The sequence below is a fragment of the Embiotoca jacksoni genome, unplaced genomic scaffold (assembly GCF_022577435.1).
Source record: "Embiotoca jacksoni isolate LCO1_2020_lvr unplaced genomic scaffold, fEmbJac1.0.p SCAF_7, whole genome shotgun sequence".
Lineage (NCBI taxonomy): Eukaryota > Metazoa > Chordata > Actinopteri > Embiotocidae > Embiotoca > Embiotoca jacksoni.
Genome location: NW_027185425.1, coordinates 3,853,894 through 3,875,538, shown reverse-complemented (window position 1 = coordinate 3,875,538; position 21,645 = coordinate 3,853,894). Strand labels below are relative to the sequence as shown.

The 21,645-nt window shown below is 43.9% G+C and overlaps 1 protein-coding gene across 1 annotated transcript in view; it reads right to left on the bottom strand.

Moving 5' to 3' along the window:
• Positions 1-11,582, bottom strand: part of ext1b (exostosin glycosyltransferase 1b) — a 123,353-nt gene extending 111,771 nt beyond the window's left edge. The window contains exon 1 of the mRNA XM_069176285.1: positions 9,707-11,582. Coding sequence (XP_069032386.1) covers positions 9,707-10,650 — 944 coding nt within the window. The 5' untranslated portion in view covers positions 10,651-11,582. The remainder of the gene's footprint in view (positions 1-9,706) is intronic.
• Between the last annotated feature and the right edge of the window lie 10,063 nt (positions 11,583-21,645).

Below are 21,645 nucleotides of genomic sequence, written 5' to 3'. Positions count from 1 at the left end.
GTTTCAGACAGTCGGGGAACGCCGGCGAAGGAAAACAAGAGGCAGACGCTTTCGAAACAGAGTGTTATCGTGTCACATCTTTCTGGGGAAATAAACACTTCAATTCACCTCCGCGAAGAGAACACACCTCGTCAAGCTAAACAACGCCGGACGCTCTGATGCTCCTTCTGCCGCACATCTTCTCTTCTTTTTGCTTTCTCCCTTTTACCTTGGCGTGTCAGAGTATCGACAGGATCGCCGGCTTCACCCACTCGAGTTCCCGCTCCTTCAAAGTTTCTTTGGTTTGCTTCTGAGGCAGGGATGCGGTTGGGTAGACACCACGGGTAGAAATTAAGTCACTAAAAAAGGAAAGCGCCCTACAGCTCGGCAAAGCAGCCACATAAAAAAATAAAAAATAAAAATAAAAAGTTAGGGGGAAAGAGTAGCAGAATGTGAGCTTACGAGAGTATCTGTCTGCAGACTAACTTGTGGAAAAAATACATCAAACCACCGAATCTCTGTGGAGCACTAATGACTCTTGGTATCGGATGCCAAGTTCATGAGAAGTCATGGCTGGTAAACTTTTTCCATGAGACTTTCTACATGTATGCAGGATTTAGGCTGAGAGGGAATGACTACATAAAAAAGGAAGAAAAAAAAATTGTGAGTTGGAAAAAACAAGGAGAAGTAAAGGCCCTAAAGAAATTGCAGAGACAGAGAGTGGGCGTTAATTTAAAATATCCAGCGTTACCACCAGCAGCTGCACTTTGTCCAACATCGCCTCCTAAAAACAAGCATGCACTCGTCTACTTCATCTGAAAAGGAGGCCCCATCAAGCTCATGAATAAACACCACGCAGCAGCACCCACCAAACAAAATCACAGAGCAAACTGGGGGAAAAAAAACAAAACTGTAATAACCCAAAACAATTCTTTTCCAGCTCTTTCCGGTCAATCACACACCCACGCTCTGGGCATGCCGAGACTCTCCTTGGTGAGAGCAGATGCCTTCTTCCCTTGTAACCATCTCCTCTCATCCTCCTCTTCCTCCCCTGTTACTTTTGGCCCGATCACTGATCCATGAGGTGTCGCAGAATCTGACAAACCAGAGCCTGGTTGTCGATGGCTGGAGCTGTGGGAACAGCCGTTGTTGTAAATTGTCACCTCAGGCTTTAAAAAAAAAAAAAAAAGGAAAGAGATGCACGAGAAGGAGAGGCTGCAGCAGTGGGGAGACTCGGCGGCTGATGGAGCGGGGTGAAACATGAGAGAGTGAAAGGGGACCATATGGGGAGGCCGTGATGTCAACAAGGCACAAGCGTTCCCTCTGGAAACGGAGCAAACTTCAGCACAATGGGACCCCCCCCCCCCCCTTTTGGGGCAGCCCCAACTTTTACACCCCGAGAGTGCAAGTCAAATGGACCCATAAAGCATGATGAAGCAGCCGGGGGAAAGAGCCCTTCCATAAGCCTGCCAGGCAGCCAGATCTGCTCCAACAAAACCCTCTTTCTCTCCTTGAAGCCCTGGCCCCTTAAACACTGAGCCATGCGCACATTCTTCAGTGACATAATGCTTTTTTAAGCTATTGCCCTCTTCCACTCCCCCCTCCACCCCCTCCTCCTCTTTGCCCTTACTCAGATTTCCTCCTTTTGTCAATTATTATTTGAATATGAATACCAGCAGAGGGGTTAAGTGTTTGTTTTCGCTCTTGTGGAGGTGAGAAGTGAAGGGAGGCGGTCAGCGCGCAAGTTGACGTCAAACGATCCGCCGTCCCATTGATGTGCCGTCGGTAGGTGTTTGCTGAACGGCCTCTCGAGGCCATAAAAGCTGCCATTCTACCAGGCAATAAAACTAGCTACTACCCCCCCACCCCCACGCCCTCCCTGCCCCCCACCGTGTCCCCAGTGGAGCCGCTGCAACGCCCTGAGGGAGACACGGAGCTCGCAGGAGGCGAGATCTGCGACAACTGCCGACCATGCTCGTGGACTCTGGTCTAATCAGAGCTTTCTTCTCTTTATTTGGAAGGAAGCAGTCATTTCAATACGAGTCCTGTGTGAGTGTGTCAGCGTCCGCAGCAGATGTAGGCCAGGGTTTCTGCCCACTGCCCCTCACTGATGAGATAACTGTGGTCAGGTGCTCCACAGCCCGAGTGCTGCATATTCATTCAGGATGAGACAAATCCCCAGGAGCAATGAGACCACCAGCAACCTCATTCGCCTCCGCAGAAACGCAGAAACACACACACACACACACACACACACACACACACACACACACATACACACACACACACACACACAGACCTCTCACGCACCAACACACCCTACGCCCCACAGTTTAATAGAGAAAAGACAACAGCCCTATAACTACAGCCCCGTTCACTCAGAGTGAAACCCATGTCCACTGACCTGTCACATGAGCAACCGGAAGGAGAGAACGAGGGCATAAACTGTTACAACTTCAGATATTAGTTGACTGCATAAAACCGAGTGATTGAGTTTTGCAGTTTTTTTTTCCTACAGAAAACATGCTCAGAAGTTGACATTTCTTCAAATGACTGGGAAAATTCAACTTTAACAGGTGCTCAACCACATGAAACTAAATCATTTTAAATTTGTTTCATTGCGCAGAACAAATTAATCTTGTGTGAAATTATGTACACCATCAATATGGGTCTGGAGTTTACAGGAATTTAAACTTATGATGTTTATGCAAGCAAAGGAGTGAGCAAACACTGGCTTATGAACAGATCAGGCAGACCTGAAACATTCATTAGGGCCCGAGCACCGAGTGGTGCGAAGGCCCTATTATAATTTGGACTCCAATATTAATAATTTAAATCCAATATTGATGGCCCTTTTAGTCTCCTCCAACTGCCAGGGGATATCTGATTAATTTTTTACTTTAAATTAGCATATAACACATTTACAAGATTTAGTGTTTTTTTCACTGTAAGAAACTGTAAACACAGTGAGAACCATTCAGCAAACATGCTGACTGTTAGGCAGTCAGTTAATGTTGGATATTGAAAGTTAAAATGGGCCCATGCTACATGAAGAATGCCGAGATGTGGGATTCTATTTTTCAAACCTAGGTCTTTATATATATATTAAAAAAAAAAAGACAGATGTCAGAACTCAGAACTCATTGTACTTTCCAAACCTGCAGACAGCCGCCATATCTTCCTTTCATCTCTCCTCAGCATAAAATTTAATGAGGAGGCAATCACACGTCTCACATGATCATCACGTCTTGCCTCAGCCAGTCACACACCTGTCTGCTTTAATTGAGTTCACAAGGACCCAATCAGCTTCCTCCTCTCGCTCTCGTTCCCTCTCTGTTCTGTGCTGTCAGAGCCTTCCAAAAACGATGCAGCTACTCTCTTTACGTGTCTGCCTGCAAACTTTTTACATCACTGTATCAGCAGTAGTTAAGGATGAGAGCGCTTCAGCAGTGACAGAGAGAAAAAGAGAGAGAGGGAGAGAGCGCGAGAGAGAGAGAGGGAGAAGAGTTTACAACTTTTACTACTGTCTTATTAATTCATTCCTCTTAAACACTTTCTGACAGTCCTGGGAAGAGAAAGCGTTTTTGATGCCTTCTTATTCCTCACTCTTTCAATTACTGTTACTACGAGTACAACAAGCATTTGGACCAGTTTTTTTTTTTTTCTTTCACCAGACTGGATGTGAGCAGTTTTTAATGGGGGAAATGATGATTGTGCTAATACCTTCATTGATTTTTTTTTTTTTGGGGGGGGGGGGGGGGGTGGGGGGCTCTCAGCTGATCAATCTCTCTCAGCAAACGATCCAGCAGCTGGCCTGGGAGGGGGTGCAGGACGGTGCACTTGGGCTTCACTGTCTGATCCAATGTGTGTGTGTGTGTGTGAGAGCCGAGTTCATGTCCACCCCCCCCCCCCCACACACACAATTCTTTCCCTCTCTTGATGCCCACCCTTCCACCACCGCCTCCACCTCTGAGACCAGGGGCTGCTTGGCTACGCTGGTAATCCCTCAATGAATGTGGGTCAGTGAGTGGGGCTTTGCCTTCGTCACTCAGCAAGAGGACAGACAGCGAGGTGGTGACCCCGGCCATCCCGCCCGCGCGCACACGCACACACACACACGCACACACGCACACGTATGAAGACAAAGACGTGAAAAAGATCCACACACAGGCATGAATGGATGAGCAACCGCACACAGGCTAAACCTGCACAGATGAAAACAAGTGGGATCAACTTGATGAACAAGTGTGAAGACAGAAAATCAACAGGTAAAAGTTTTGATAATCAATAAATCTATATTTTAATTAAAAAAAATTTAAGTAAAAAGGCCATTGGTCCACCCATTTCTGCATCTCAAAATGGACGACTGATTGAACTTCTGAATATGTCGCCTTAGGCTCTGGAAACTTCAGATCTTCATTTCTCAATATTTTACTTACAGTCCTAAAAGTATATTCAAAGACATGGTCAATAACAGGTAAGACAAGCTTGAAAACTCAAGATTTTAGAGATTAACGTTCTACTGGTTTCTTGAAATTGCTCACTAATGTGCGGATTTGCCTCTTCTCTCTGTATATCATTGCAAAATTGATATGTTTAGGTTTTAGACTGTTGGCTGGACAAAAAAATAACCTTTAAACTCATTACAGCCATTTTTGACATTTGTGAGATGAAATGATTACTAAAAACATTAAAAATAAATGTTGTTAGTAGCAAGAATAAAAAAAAAAAATAGACCACAAAATTTAATTTTTTTTTTTTTTTTCATAGTGATAAGGGTAAGCGTACTTGTAAATAAAGTTTGTCACTAGAGCCTGCAAATTCTGAGAAAATGCCAGCTATTAAAGAAGCAGATGCAGTGCCAGACAGGAGCAATAACAGTGACACAGTGACTTGCTCACAACTCAAATACACAGCTGAGACAATCCAAATGGAAGAGAAATTCATTAGAGATAGTGAAAGTTGGAGCGGATGCGAGATGGATAGACATCCTGATAAGATAAAGAAACAAACAGAGGTTTTATGTAGTTATAGGCTTAACTCTATCGGTTACACACATGCACACACCAAAATATCAAAGAGTCCTAATTAAGCTGCACCGCATTCAAACTAATTATCCTCCACATCATTAACATTCTCCATCGCGAGCTTGGTACTTTATCTGAGAGAGAGCAGGCAATCATGAAATATTCATGATTTATTAATCCGACTACAGAAAAACAAACAATGGCAACCTGGGGAGTGTGACACCCTCTCCTGCCAAACACCAAGGTAGCAACATGACTGTGTTTGCTATTCACTCTGCACTCCAAATCTCCGACAGGAGTCCACTATCAGGCACCGCCGCCACGCTGACATTCAGGTGAATGCTGCTATTCCCACTCATAATAGTGTTTTACTGAGATACGGAGGGGAGGAAGTGTTGTCGGTTTTTCTTCACTTGGCCCGGATCAGCTACTGTCTATCAGTCTGTGGCGTCGAGTCAACAATATGTCAACAACCGCTTCGTCATAAAATAAAACGAGGGGAAATGGAAATGTGGCGGGGAGCCATACAGAGCCAAATCACATCACTGTTTCCATGTTATTCAAAGAGAGAGCGGGTGGAAGGAGGAGGAGGGGAAAAGTAAAAAGATCCAAAGTAAAAGGGAGGGATGGTAAAACAGAGAGAATAGAGGGGGGGGGGGGGGGGGGGGGGGCGCTCTCCACTTTTCTCCCTCTCAGCCGATCACGCTTCCGAGATGATTTTCTCAAGTGCTGGGAAATTTCTGCTGATAACACAGTTGTGAAAATGAAAATGCCACAGTGCTTGGTTGATGTTACTGCCATTGACTCCTAATGGGAAAAATATCCCACTACATGCGCAATTTTTTGGACTCTGTTTCTTTTCATCCCCAACTCCTGCTACCCCACTCCAACATGCACCGTGCATTATTATCACTCCATCTCACACCCACTTTCTCTTCTTCTCCCTCCTCTTCATCTTCCACACGCTTTCCACAAACTCAGACTCATCCTCTGCATCTTCTCTTGACATTCTCATTCTCTAAATCTCTCCCTCTACTCCACTTCACTGCCCTCCCTTTCTCTTTCTCAGTTTTCAAGTCCCATGGGTGACCTTGAGCGGCAGCTGCCAGTGAAGTAGCTAAAGTACAAAGTCAATATGAGTCAACAAAGCTGGTTAAGTATTAAATGGGGGGGGATGATGACGCTGCTGTTGGCCAGAGAAAGGCTTAACAAAGAGCAAAAAAAACAAAAAAGGAATATGTGCAGTCAGACTTTAATGGAGCACTCAGCAAAAAATGACTTGTGATGTTACATGAGACTGTACTTCTCTGACTTCTGTAGGATAATCTGCTTGCCAGTGCCATAGGGAGTATGCTTACAGTGCTTACATAGTTGATTCGGTGCTGGCCTACTTACTGTATTTGAAATAAGCGAGCTATTGTATGGAGATAAAAGCACAAGTGTAGCCCACTCTTTAGCCCTCTGGATGTGACATAATAGTCAGGAAAAAAAATCCATAACTGAAATGGTTCATAACTGAAACAAGAAGTAAAAGAGAACAAAAATGGACTTCCCATTTAAAAGGAACCAATGCTTGTTTCTGCATAACTGAAATAACAACGAAACAAGAAAAATATCAAAGTTCCATTTAGAAGTATTGCGGTTAAAGAAGTTTAGTCACCAAAAGTCATTGCATTACCACAAAATTCCACCCAACATGACATTTTTCAATTGTAGAGTCCCTAATAGCCTTTCACTGTCCTCTCCCAGGATTATTGTCAGCAGCCCTGAAAACTCAGGGGATAATGTAGCAGTGAATGGGCCCTTTCATCAGCGCTTGGCCATGGAAGTGGACCAGAGTGACTCCAATTGAAAGCTAGTGTAGCTAAGAAAATCAATTGAATAAATGTGTGGAGCGTGGTGCATTTGTGTGTGTGTGTGTGTGTGTGTGTGTGTGTGTGTGTGTGTGTGTGTGTGTGTGTGTGTGTGTGTGTGTGTGTGTGTGGGTGTGGGTGTGGGTGGAGTGGGTCGAAGGCAGTTTAGGTACCTATATACTGGCTTCCAGTCTGCCCTCCTGCTGCATTCCTTTGTAGAGCAACATTCCTCTGTAAGGCAGCCGGGTCAAAGGTCAGGAGGCAGAGATGAGCCTGGATACAGCACCAACCATGGCAACTCCTGTGTGTGTTTGTTTGCAGTCAGTGGGTGGATTGTACACTGATTGCAAAAAACTAAGCCTTTAGTCTGCGTTTTATAACATCCCTTCCTGTCTGCATCCAAAGTATGCATCAAGCCATACATCCAGGTACATACATGTACCGTGCAGCTTCTGGGTCTGCCTTGGCAGTGCTCCCTCCTCAACCACTAACAGCTGCTCTGACTGCATTCCTGAGTCTGCACCACAGCGTCCCCGCCAGGCATCAACTGTCCGCCCGCAGGCTCTGGAAAGGGAGCACCAGCGAACACCAACGGGCTGGCTGCTTATTCTGTAGATCCATTTACCTGAGAGCACGACTTCAGGGCTTTTGCAAAAGTATGGGATGGCACCCAAAGAGCTTTAAACTAGATTAAAAGGAAGGCATCAGTCTGATTAAATGTAAACTGGTTGCTAAATCATAACCGGATCAAATGCTTTCAATGTATTGGTCACGCTTTGTTGCCAAAAAGCCAAAGTAGGCGACCAATCTGAGCAAAATGGATTGGAAAGAGTCAAATCTGGTTCACAAAGAAGTGTAAAGTCACTGAGATGTACCAACAAAAAGCAAAGTGCATGCTAAACACTGTAAAAGTGTAAAAAATAAAGTGGATTTACTGAGTTTTAGTAGGGACAAAAATCAAATACAGCATTGATGCGGGAAATGAAATGACTAACAGGAAGCAGTATCAATCAAAATAACTCAACTGTGACACACACTATGATGGAAAGAGTGGGCAGGGAAGGTTCCTCATTCCCTGAAACCCTGCCATCAGCTGGATCAATCATCTGATTGTGGTAGCGAGATGTTCCAGAGACAAAAGCTACCTTTTGGGGAAAACAAGGCCTGATCCTTTGGGAAACAGAGCCATGAACAGAGCAGAGGTGGGCTGTCCAGAGACGACTGGAATGTCAGATAATGGATGGCATATCTCTCCAGGTGACACCATGCCAAAGGCATCCGAGGAGATGGAGAGGGAGAGAATGAGTGTGTGTGTTGGAAGCAGAAGGGAAAAAGGATGATGAATGGATAGACAAGTGCATGCTTGTGAAGTGTTGTTAGCTCTCTTTTTTTTTTTTTTTTTTTTTTTTTTCTTTTTCATTTCCAGTTAGTCTGTGAAGAGCTGGAGATTCTTGAGTTCATTTCAAGTTCAAAGAAAGTCACATCACCCTCTCAGCCCAACATGTGTTTGGTTTAAAAAAAAAAAAAAAAAAAAAAAACTCCCTCTTGTCTTTCCCCGCAGCTATTTTCTCTCCTCTCTCCGTCTTTCTGATTGATTAATTGAATGGATGGAAATCTGTGTTAACGTTCCACATGTTGCCCATCTGTCCTTTCCTTTAACCCTGACCCCAGGTACACACACACACACACACACACACACACACACACACATATACGGAACAATGACGACAAGTGCTGTTATCACATGCCCCGAGCTTATCCAGGCTTCACTTCGCTACCTCCCACAGATTGATACACATACGAAGCCGATGTCACTCACAAACAAGTGAACCTGACAGCAAAGTTCACTACGTAATCCAGCTATTTGAACCTGATACAACGGCGCCCTCAATATCAAAACATACCGCACATTCAAGTACAGCTGTTGATCCCAAGGGGGAATCGGTAATTACCACCTTGACAAAACTGAAACCTCCAAAATTAGAGGTAATCAACTGTCCCTGGGAGCTGAATGGATACGATGACACTAACTCCTGGAAATTAAAGTAGTAATTAACACATTATGACTGATTTATTTGCCCTAAATCGCTTCATAATTCAATCACATGTGTTACACACCACAGCCTGCAAAACCCTACACCGCATTCACCTTCTAGTGCACGGAGTAGCGTTTTGTCATGAGAAGGTCACTGTAACACTGATTCCAATTTCAGAGCAAAAACTCTCATGGTCGACTTTCACTTCATTTTCAAGTGCAGGGTGAAAATCAAACGTGTCCGTGCATATCCTTGTAAAAGGCTGCAGTGCAGGGGATGTCCAGGGAGCAAACAGTCTGGCAAGAGATCTTTTAACTTCATGCGTGAGAAGCTGCGAGGAGGGGGAATCCAGGCATGTTGTGAGACATAAAAGGGCTTAAAAATTATTACCTGTGCTTGGGGGTCATCAGGTTTACAATCCCCGACAGTTAATAGCAATCTATTTAGATTTGTTAAATCTCTTGGTTTCGTTTGTAAATCTAGATTAGAAATTCAAGCTTAAAAGGGTGATAACATTTATTAAACAGGCAAAAAGGGAAGTAAACTTGTACTGAACTGATGTACATGACTGATCAATACCTTTCAGTTCGGAAGGGTATAGTGTAAGAGAATTTGAATGGCCCCATATACAGACGCACTTAAGTAAATGTACCCACACTGTGAGCCACTGCGTGAGAACTCTGACTGATGCGCGCCCGGTGCGCCGTTTGGATGAGGATGACCGCTCTTTGCGCACGGGCTTCGTGCGTAAAAGTCTAAGAACAATATTAAGAGAATAACTTCATGAACCGCTTCATCAGCTCAAACTTACTTGTCATATTCTGCGTTGTCCTTGTCACAGCGTGCGTCCTTGTGCTTCTGCCAGTCTTTGCCGTGCTTGCAGGTGGTGAGCAGCACCACATCCTCTGCGTTGTGGACGTGATATAAGGCATTCCTGGTGTCCGAGCCGATACCGGTCAGGTAGCGCTTCCCCTTGAACACCAGCATGTATTTTCTAAAAGGCGGAATGGAGTTGTACTTGAGGAAGCCCCTCTCTCCACCGGTCCTCGGGTGCTCCTTGGAGAAGAGGGGGATGGACACGTCGAATATGGGCCTGAAGTTCTCGGTACTGATACTGGCTTTGGCCAACATGGCCTGGCCAATGTCAAAACCCAAGTCTTCCGTGTAGTCCGGCCACGTCCCCGAGTACAAATTAAATATGAGGTGGTTCCTGCCGTCGTTCCACAGAGGCAGGTTCTGGACCTTGGTTTTCAGGTTGTGGACGTATTGCGGGGACAGCTGGTCCCGGTCCAGAGTGTCCAGACTTAGGACGAACAGACACGCCTGTCCAGGGTCTGAGGTGTAAAACCTGGACCCCTCGATGGTCGATAAAATATTCTGATAACTCTCTGAGATCTTCTCCCCCTTCTGCTGGGGGTAAACATAAACTTTGAATCCGTTCTTTTGACACTGAGAGAAGTCGAAGCATGAATCCATGCGACACCGCTTGCCTTTGTAAACACTCGTGTTGACGTCCCTCTTCTGCCTCGGAGATATGTGCAGGTTGTACTCTTCCGTGTCCGTCTGATCCCAGGGAAGGAAAGGGTGTAAAGGGTCCGAGAAGTGAGGCCAGGGCTGGTCGGGCCGGTACCCATTTCTGCTGCGGTCATGCCGGCTCCTGCTCGCCGCTGGAAGTTGAACCCCTCCGAGATAAAAGAGAAGCACTAGACACGCGCCGGCGGAGAGCAGGATCAGGTAGCGTTTTTTGGCCTGCATGTGTCCTGGGAACAGGGGCGAGTTGTTCAGGAATAAGAAATGTAAAGTGGCCCGAAGTTAGGCTCTCACCAACCCCGGCTACACCGCTCCATCCTCCGGCAGCCTCCAAGGATCCCCAGCCCCCCTTCTGAGTATTCGGTTCCCAAATCCAGCAATTGATCCAGTGCATGTGGGCGATTTTTAAAAGTATTGTCCCTTTCTCCCTCTTCTGTAGAGTTTCACCATATCGCACAACGCCTACAGCGGGGCTTCGGTGAACCTACAAAGATCAGTGCTGCCCGGACCCGGACACAATCATATGCTGCGACTATCTTCCTCTGCACTTCGTCTCACCCTCATTCAGGCTGCCTGTATAGGGCTATTCAAATGGAAAACTGTCCGACAGCCGCCTGGGAACTCTTTCTTCCTGTAGAAACAGCGGCAGGGGTCCCCGAGGCTCTCCCAGACGTAAAGGTACACACCGGTTTGGATGTTAAACTCAGTAACACGTTGACCGGGCAGAGTGAAAACCCGTCGGTGTGGCCACCGCGCTCGTATCCCAATGCCTCCGGGGTGAATTCGTCCTATTCTCCCTCCTTTATCACTCCATGGTCCCGTGTGAAGAGAAGGGGAAAAAAAAAAAAAAAAAAACCGGGGGACGCGTCTTGGCGCAGGGGCAGCTCAGTGGTACAACTGTAACCTGACGAATCCCTGCATTTCTGTTCTTATTTATTACAAGCTCCCCTCATACCCTCAAACGCGCTGATATAAAATAAAAAGCACATCGGCGGAGAGCCACGGAGCAGCCGAAGTTATCCGGTCGACACGAAGGTAACAAACGGTAACCTCCGACTGGGGAAATAGCGGAGAAAATGTTTCCAAAAAAAGACGGGTTTCCTTGATCCTAGTGTCCAATTACCGAGTGCTCAGTTGTTCCGATTGTTAGTCGGTAACATTCCAATCCCGACACGACGGCAGCTGACGTGACGTCCCATCGAGGAGCACCGACGCCGCTGATTGGTCCGTGAATGGGAACGGAAGAGGCGGGACTTCGGGGAATGCACCCATTCATAACCAGAGTCCTCCGTCTGTGCAAATTATCTAATTGTAAACCTATGGAAGTTGATTGGAGATCAGCCAGAGAGCAAAGCAGCCTCTGTTAAAGAGATTGACGCCGGGAAGTTGTGTACTGACAGCACTCAGGCTGAGTGGGTTACTGATTTCACAGACACATGTTTGCACTGTGTTGCAGGATCAAAGAGTTTAGTTCTCTCTTTTGGTTCCCCATCGTATTTATGGACATTGCACGTGCCTTTGTGGTTGCTTTTATTTCATATATATATATATATATATATATATATATACTTCTCTCGTGATCTATTTCATTGCATGATAATTAGCTTGTTTTAAATGCTCCGTAAAGCATAGTCTGGTCAATAATTGTTGTTTTTACATAAATGTTCTGGGTTAACTTGACTTGACTTTTTCTGGATGACTTAGAGCTGATATTCATTTTGCCTTTAACCTAAATGTGTCCACCTTTGATCTTGTAGATATTAATATTGCAGCAAAGGATGAAGCAACAACCCCCCAGACATCTATAAAAAAAAGGCACAGGATATGTTTCATATTCAGCACATACTGCGGGTTGTATATTAAGATAGATGCACATATTTCTTTCTTTCTTTCTTTCTTTCTTTCTTTCTTTCTTTCTTTCTTTCTTTCTTTCTTTCTTTCTTTCTTTCTTTCTCTCTCTCTCATTTAAATTTCAAATTATATGTTCTTTGTATTTTCCATTATTTTATCAACCCATTAAAAGCCCAGTAAAAAATATGTTCATATAGGCTCACAGGTTGCACCATACAGTATGACTTTTTTTTTCTTTCATATTTGTGGTAATTTATTTCCTTTATTGAACGTCTGTAGAGTCTGACGGAAACAAGGCGAGTGAGGTGTGTGCGTGTGTGCGCGCGTGTGGTTTGTGTTTTGTATGTGGTGCGTGTGTGTGTGTGTGTGTGATGTGTGTTGTGTGGTGTGGTATGGTGTGTGGCGTGGTGTGGTGTGTGTTTTATGTGTGGTGTGTGTGTGTGTGTGTGTGTGTGTGTGTGTGTGTGTGTGTGTGTGTGTGTTTTATGTGTGGTGTGTGTTTTATGTGTGTGTGTGTGTGTGTGTGTGTGTGTGTGTGTGTGTGTGTGTGTGTGTGTGTGTGTGTGTGTGTGTGTGTGTGTGTGTGTGTTTTATGTGTGGTGTGTGTTTTATGTGTGTGTGTGTGTGTGTGTGTGTGTGTGTGTGTGTGTGTGTGTGTGTGTGTGTTGTGTGTGTGTGTGTGTATATGACAAAGGTCTACAGCTGAAAACAAACCAGGGATGTTGCAGTCACATAGTGTTCTGTTTCAACCACCAGGACACCACATTCAAGTTAATTTATTTATTTTCATAAACACTGGCTCTACTAATTTGACACATTGGTCTGTTGTCTGAAGAGTTTTAACAGAAACAGAAGATGGCTAACCCTCAGTCTCGACAGTGCAAAGAAAAGCAAAAGCCACTGAAGTAAAATAAGCCCTGTGTGATTTGCTTGTAACATGTCGCAACACTGATATCACCCAGGACTCAACATCAGCCCAAATGAATGATCTCATTGTTAGCGTGTACCAAGACTTTTAATGACAATAAGTTGTCGGAAGTCAACTTAAGGCTAAAGTTTTCTTGCGTCCACTAACAAACCAAAGTGACACAGCAGAGGCGACCCGCTTGACAAGGAAATTAATAGCAGAGGAATGGCTCTCGCTGAGTGTCACCATGCCTCATAAGCCCGCATAATCCTCCCTACTGCCATTTGGTGGCACAACACTTGGGCTGGGTGAAGAGGCCATCCTCATTTTTTATCGGCCAATTAGCTCAGAAGAGAGGGGACTAATTAGCAGGGCTGGCTGGGAGACAGGCCAGGATCCTGCGGTTGGCCAGCGCTCATCGTCAAAATATGCTGGTGATGAAGAGGCCTGGGTGCTGTTCCAGAGGGCGGCTCCTGTCTTCGTGGTTGTCCTGCCTAATCCAATGTTAAACAGGCCATAAAGGAAGATTTTGCTAAGCGCATAAAGGAAAATATTGGACTCCTGCAAGAGCTTCTTCTTACAGGAATCTCTGCACTTAAGAAGCCACACAACTCCTTGCACTACTTCTCTTGCCTTTGTTTATGCCCGGGGGAATTTTCGCTTAATTGCTTGCAACTCTAATGGGAATAATGTCTGGTTGCTAAATGACACTTGAAACCAGGGTTGTGTTAACCAAAGATGTTGTAATTTGAGGAGTGTTCTCTTCATAAAATATGTGTGTCCTCTAAATGCATTGTGTGTTCATAATTTAGCGTTTCTCTAAATTGCAGGTGAGACGAAGAGATTGAGTAGGTTGAGCAAAGACTGCTGTGTTAACTGCCCACCATCAAAGGCACCATACGCCCCCAGTTTATCCCCTGTATCCCGACTGTTTTGGAACATTTTGTGGCTGTGTGGTCTCGACATGATGGCGATGAAGACTGGGACTCATTCCAGTGAGCTTCACCTTTCTCCGCTCCTTCCTTGTGTATACTTCTAATATTCCCACCACAGAAAAATTCCCATCTTCTCTTTGGGCTCTCTCTTTCCTTTCAGGACTGTATTAGGTCGGAGATATGAGGAAAGCCTAGCCAGGTGTGAAACCTTAAAGGCAGCGGAGCTTTTTAACCTGCCAAACCGAATTTGTTTTTTTTAGAATAGAGAATAACATCTTTATGCTGTTGATTCCCTTTTTTTGCTAAAATGAAATGCTGATGTCAGCATCATCAAAAACAGGAAACTGAATCGTGGGGGAAGTGACAGTGACTTTTTAATGCAAAGAGAAAGGGCTGACATTCCCAAGTGCTACATCATTTATTTCTTGTAAAGCTTTTAAAGACTGGCTGAATGGTACACATCAGCATATTGTGCACAGGTTATTGATTACATGCTACATTACTTTTTTTTTGGCATCTGCAATATTAAAGTTAAACATTTTTGAAAAGTATTTTCCAGTGCATATATCATGTATTTTAATAACATTTGTTAACAAGGCAAGCATCTGAGAAGAATCCTTAAACATTCGTCAAACCCTTTAAATGAAAAATTGAAGGTAATAAAAAAAGGCGCTAACTGTGGTTACCTTTTGTGCAACAATAATAGGTTATTTTTTATGTCTTATATGGTCACACTCACCCCTTCTGTTCCTAAGTTATGGCATAGCGTTCACAAGAATGGGACTGACATGTGGTAAAAGTGACCTTTGACCACCAAAATGTAATTAGTTCATTCTTGGGTCCAATTGAATGTTTGTGCCAAATTTGAAGAAATTCACTCAAGGCGTTCTTGAGATATTGGGTTCATGAAAATGGGAAGCTTGTATGTACAGAAAAAATGGAAACATAATGCCCTGGCTTGTGAAGGCAGAAGAATAGTTTCTGAGCCCTCTTTTAATTAAAAAAGGGCAAACATGTGCCATCCTTTATTTTTGCTTGAATTTGCAAACATATTCATTCAGTTCATAAAATGTATTTTTATCTGTTAGGTTTTAAAAAAAATAAAGTGGTTTCAGCATTATGCGCTGTATTGAGGGGTATCAGAAAATTCTAGAAAAAAAGCCTTTTAGTTTAGACATCATGGGACACTTGATTTGTATATTTGGTACATGGATGAATGACGCTTGGCAACTTCTACGCTTTGTTGACCTGCATAGCCAGTTGAATTAAATGATAAGCTCATAAGCAGTCTTATCAAATAACAATAATTTCACTTGTTTTAAGTCCTGGCTGAAAAAACAGGCAGAAGAAGAAGTTGGTCAAGCAAAGACCCGGATTACCGGCGGACTGACTGAGACTCTTCTGGCACTGATAAACTGCGTCTCAGTGACGGCAGGCAGCCATGATAAAGACTTGCAAATTCAGGTCACGGTAAACAAATACCCACGGCTGGAAGGTAATCTTTGGGTTCAGGGAGTTCCAGGCGAGAGGAAGACAAAACAGCCTTTGAGAGTCTTCAGGCTGCTGCTGATCAGTCGCTGATAAACTCCCTTCAGGATGATGTAACAAGCTGGGCTCCTGCAACGACAAAGGACGTGTGTGTGTGTGTGTGTGTGAGTGTGTGTACAAAGATGTGCACAGGCACTAATGCCCCAAAATACTGTATCTCAGGGATGTGGTGTGTGTTTGGATCCATGCACCTGGCTTGTGTATGCACTTGAGACTGGATTTTGCTGCGTGGATGTGGAGCGAGTAACGAGTTTACTTTTAAAGGCTTGTGAAGTCCCTCCTAAAACCTGAGAATAGAGTTCCGCTGATGTAGTGTGTAATCTTGCCTGCATGGTCTCACAGGGAGTGTGCTCTTCCAGTCCAACAATGCTGCTTTTATTTGGAGGATTCAGAAAATAACTCAAAGGTTTTCAGGTATTTATATTCCATCATTTGTCTTGTCACCTGTGTTGCTATTTCCCAGTGCTTATCCTTGCAAACTTTGGGAGGGTAAAAGTAGAGAGATGGTAATATAAACATTTTGTAATGAAATGCTGTTGAAAACATCGGCTGGGCTGCTTCACCCGAGGCAATAAATGAATTCCATGTAGTTATCTGCTCTCATCGCTGACAAAAACAAACGGCGCAATGACAAACAAGCCAGAAGTTTAGCTAAAAGAGCAATGTGACTGATGTAGCTCTGGCAAGTGAGTGGGAGTCAATGTGGACTTGGACTTTGTGTTCTCAGACTGCCAGCCTCATGGACTGCTTCAGGCTACTGAATGCTAAATGGTGTAGCCTTGGCTATCCTTTCAAAGTGCTGCTCACTCCATGTGTGGGATGCCTAGTGATCTCCTTATTCTTTATTTATTTAAAGTGACCTTTCGACTCCCGAGCCGAGATTGCTTTGGGCAAACTGAGCTGAGTTTAAATGTTCGGGGGTGTGGGAGGGAGGCCATCGTTTGTTGCCAGGGCCCTGAGCGAACTGCGCTGAAACTCAACAGTTTTAACCCCAGAATTCTTCTGGGAAGCGCCGGCTGGCAGGCAGCAGCAAATGAAGCGTTTCAGGTTAGATCTGGTGATAGGTTTTTGTCCTCATTAAAACAGAAAGCCCTGCCACTGCTTCCTCATTTGTATTCCACTGCAATTCATTCGAGGTGGATTTTGATTTGGGGGATTTGGATGGTATAAGGCCACTGAAGCCAGGAGGAAAAGAATGCGTCTTGTAGTTTCATCTTACGCAAAGCCCTGAAAGAACAACTTTACATACACTTTGCCCTCACTTACTTTCCAACTTTGTGATTAAAGACAAACCCTTTATCTTGGCTGAACGGAATAAAAGTATTCCCCCTTATAGCACATCCGATGAAACACCTATTCTTAAGCACACTTGCAGCTGAATGTGCCAATCACTTGAAACATTGGCCACACTTCAGGGAGCTGAAACATAATGAGTGTCAGTATCATTGAATCTGCCGAGCTGATATTAAATCAGCATCATTCAAAGGAGCTCATGCTGATATCATTGCCTCAGAAAGTGCTGATGCTGCTGAGGGACCTGCAGGCTACAGTACGAAAGGATTTTGCATCCATTCAGAGATTCTTTAATTCCCTCAGGCACTACACTGCACAGTAATCCACTTAATTTACAATTACCCATGCAAGCCACACTCATATGGAATGATAAATGGACTCCAGTAATCCCACTGATAGAGTTGGTGAGCGTAGAAATCAGATCGTATACATGGTCTGTTTTCTATCCCTCCATCATTTGTCTTCATATATGCAGCATGTTGTCATCACACACATATTGAGTGCTCTAATTTAGCATGTACATACAGATATTTAGAAATATATATTCTGCACATACCCCACGTATCTTCCTTCTGCATACTGCATGAACTTCCTCCCTGCCTTTGAGGAGATGCAAGGGTAAAACCTGGCTGTACAGGGTGAATGTTAATGTTTTAACTCCCCTGCCAAAGATCAGAGGGTTGCCTGCTCTTTCTCAGCCCTTTGAACTCTAACCCGCTTTTCACCGTACGAACGTACGTCTGTGCTGTTGGCTGTTGTGTACTTAGGAGAAGTTACTGGCAATGTTCGAGGTGTGACCAAAAAGTTCTGAGACTGCGCCAATAACAACTAAAAACCATACCTGATTTAAATCAGGCTCCCATCCCCTTCAAAGTAGTCCCCTTGTGGAGCAATAGACCGCTCCCAGCACTCCTGCCATGCTTGGAATGCTCCCTGGAAGTCCTGCTCTGTAAACTCGTCAAGCACCATATGGAATTCACGCTGGATTTCCTCCATAGTGTCGAAACGGCAACCCTTCAGCTTGAACCTCATTTTGGGGAAATGGAAGAAGTCACAGGGAGCCACATTTTTGGTGAGTAGACAATGGTGGGGCACAGCGATTGTTTTGTTGCCGGCAAGAAATTCCAATGCATTGTGAGCTGTCAAAGTAGAACTCAACACAGACAGTCTGACCCCGAGGGACGAATTCACGGTGCACAACCCCGCAAATGTCAACCAGCTCGCTCTTTGTTGGCCTCCTGACCTAACGCACCTTCTTCTGTCTGTGACAGTGATGTTCTACCCCTCTCTCCCCTTCAATTACAATAACAAGTACATCAACAACACTACATTTAGATAACTGTAAAAACTTTTGGACATGTCAAGGAGTCCATAAAACACATTCAATAAAAACAAACAAATTAATTAATTGAAAATCCTTTCAGGGATTGAATAATTCTTATTGTCTTAAAAAAGAAAAGAAAAAAGGAAGCTCTTGTTTGCTCTTTTGTTTTTCAAGTCTTTAATTGAGGTGCATACCTGTTGACTTCAACAATAAAATGATCACAGATGTGGAGTCAAATCATTGAGACTGGTTGATGTGATGCTTCTCTTCACTGCAGTTTTCAGTTTAAGGCAAATCAATCTCTATATCAATGATATTCTCTGTCTCTCCTTGTCCACATGGCTCCCTGCTCTAATTGGACTCCGAAGCTCCTACAAATGTCTCACTTTGGTTTTCCTCACACATTTGATTCTGCCCTCATTTCAGTTTATAGTGAAAGACAGGCAAATCAATCTCCTTCTTTCACTTTTTAATCACTGCCCCGTGCTCCTTTTCTTATTCCTTCTTTCTGTCTGACTTAACCTCTCTGACCCTTTGACTAAGCCAGTTGTGCTCCTTGTACTTCCCACCTTTTCTCTACTAAGATTCACACGTTTTAATTGCCCATTTCCTGTTCTTTATTCACACACAGATTGATTAAGATTTAGAGAGGTGAGACTGGAACAGACAACAAAAGGAAAATATGATATAATATGTTTAGGTTATTTCTGCTGAGAACAACACATGTAGATAGCAGTGATCACCCTATAGCTGAATAGCTAAATCACCTCTGACTAAACAGGAAATAAATCACACACAAAAGTCAACCTCAACGAGCGCAAATGAAAAACACATTTCTCTCCCTCTGTTCTGTGTATCATATGCTGTCCAAAGCCTTTGAGAGAGACGCTGTGAAAGAAACACAGCAGATCAAAGCCTCTTTTCCTCGCCGTCTCTCACAGCAGTCCTTATGCAGGGAGCGACAGATGTCGGTGATGAGTTGACGGCGGAGAAAACGATGCAGGGAAAAAGGTTAGAATGACATGCAAGGACTTGTTATGACTGCTGCTTTGACTTGACAGTGTAGGGTTAATTATGAATGGCCTCCTCTGTTGGCGAGGGCTCAACACTAAGTCACAGAGACGACTGAGGCCTGGCTGCCTCCTGGCTACATGTGCATTAGGTTCTCTTATGTTTTATTACTGCAGGAGGTGGCACTGGGCTAGTGGAGGTCCCTTAGGATTTTAAATGAGCTTTCTGACATGGGAAGTTAACAACAGTTTGAGCTTATGTTTTACGGCTGACCTGTTTTACTCACGGGTTATTAGTGAAATACATCCCCTAAGGATCATGGAGCTGATTCAACGACTTAACTAACCCAACTGAGAAGAGGAACCAAGGTCTAATGGAGAAACACAGCAATTTCACTCTGTCCTTAGCAATAACATGATAATATCTTCAAGTACAAAAAGTAATAGTTCGACATTTTGGGAAACATTTTCTTTCTTAAACTGAGATGAGAAGATTGATATCAACCTCAAGGTTGGCTTAGCATAGCATGAAGACTGGAAGCAGGAGGAAACTGTCAAAAGTACTTTGGAAGCTGACCTACTGATACAGATTATCTCATTTGTTTATCCCAAGCAAAGCCAGTAATGTAATAATATGCTGTAATTTTATGATAAGTTTTGTGTCGAGTAGCAGTTTTTCCATCTGCCCAGTGCTTTTGTGCAGCATCTTTGGGTATCGCTGCCAAATGTAGCTGTGAGAATAGGTTGTGGTCTGACCATGTATGTTTTCACCATGATGGATTTATCATTCTAGTGTCTCAGTGAGCTTTAGTGGTAGACATATTTATTTAAGGTGTACATACAGTTAAAACTTGCTGGAGAAATGAGCCTCATGAAGATGGAGGGGAGGATAAATGGGAGCCCTTTTATTGACACATTTTTTTCAGTTTTTACCAACCCTTTAGTTTACTGTATATAGACGTGAAAAGTAGGGTGCCTTGGGTTTAGTCAGCAAAGACGACATGATTAGGAAAAGATCATGATTCTGGTTAAAAAAGGCAACTTTACGTAAGCAACATTATATATATCATGAAAGTTACTTAACGCCTGTTATGTAAATTAAAAACGTTACGTTATGAAAGTAACTTTCTTATGTTACTTGAAAGAAATGTGGATTGACTTTTGCTTGGGTTGCTGGGTCAAAAGTCAAAAATGTTTGTCTTGTACGCCCACCCGACTTCCTGACTTCCTCCCTACAGTCAGATTTTTATCGCTCTTTGTACTTTATCACATGACTTTCTTCTCCAACCCTGATTATACATGAGTGTGTTTATCACACATAGGCGAGGCAGAGCTTGACACTGACACGCTATCCTCTATTGGACTAACCGGTGCATTACATGCTTTGGCGTGATACTGAGCCGAACTATGTCGTGTGTTAAGTCAAGTAGTCCATATGCAAGTAGTAATTTTCTTCTTGTACTCTTTCATTTCACTCTACAATTTTGCTACGACACGTTCAATCAATCAAGGTTGTCATTGCTGGCGCACGAGCTAAGTTGCATTGATTTGATGTCAGGCTCTGTGGCTGGTAAATGTTCCTCTGAAGGATCTGTTGTGTTCTCACATCATCGTAGAGGCACTGCAGATTCATACACATTTGATTGCCCAGATGCCATAATTAGCCTGGTCAGGCAAACAAGCACTCTGAAATGGTTCTGCCTAAGTGTATCTTTTTAAGAGACCTTGTTTCTTTCCAGAGATATGGATTGGAATAAAGTGATGTCAGCATGAAGCAAAAGCCTGAAACATTTAGTCGATTTTACTGTCCTGACCTGGCAAGGAAAAAGTTGCTCATGCCAGAAAAGTACTGGATTTGTCTCCATAGTCTATAGCCTGGGAGGTAATTTGCCTGCTGCATCTATGTTTGGGGAAATGGGGGGGTTGAGGGGGGAGTTTTTGCTTTGTCACGGGGAATGTGATGATTCATGCTAAAAGAAGCCTAACATCTGGCCTCATTAATCATTTCTTTTCAAGTTCGGGTTTTCAGGGAATACATTTCTATTTTCATCACATTTTCTGTCTCTCTTTCCCTTCCTCATTTTCCCCATCTGTACTGCCTGTCATCTGTTGACATTCTGGCATGCCTCATCACCCATATCACTCCTCCCTCCTCATTTGCTCCCTAATTTGTTTAGATGGCAGAAGAAAGAGAGGGATGAGAATGAAAGTGACTAAGGTGTGGAGGGAGAAAAAGAAAAGAAGCGTGGGAAGAAAGCGTGGGAAGGGAGGAGGGAAAAAAAAGAAGAACCAGAGAGTTGTAAAGCGAGTTTGATGAAATCAGTTCGCATGTCGTTTAACAGTTAGGGAGTT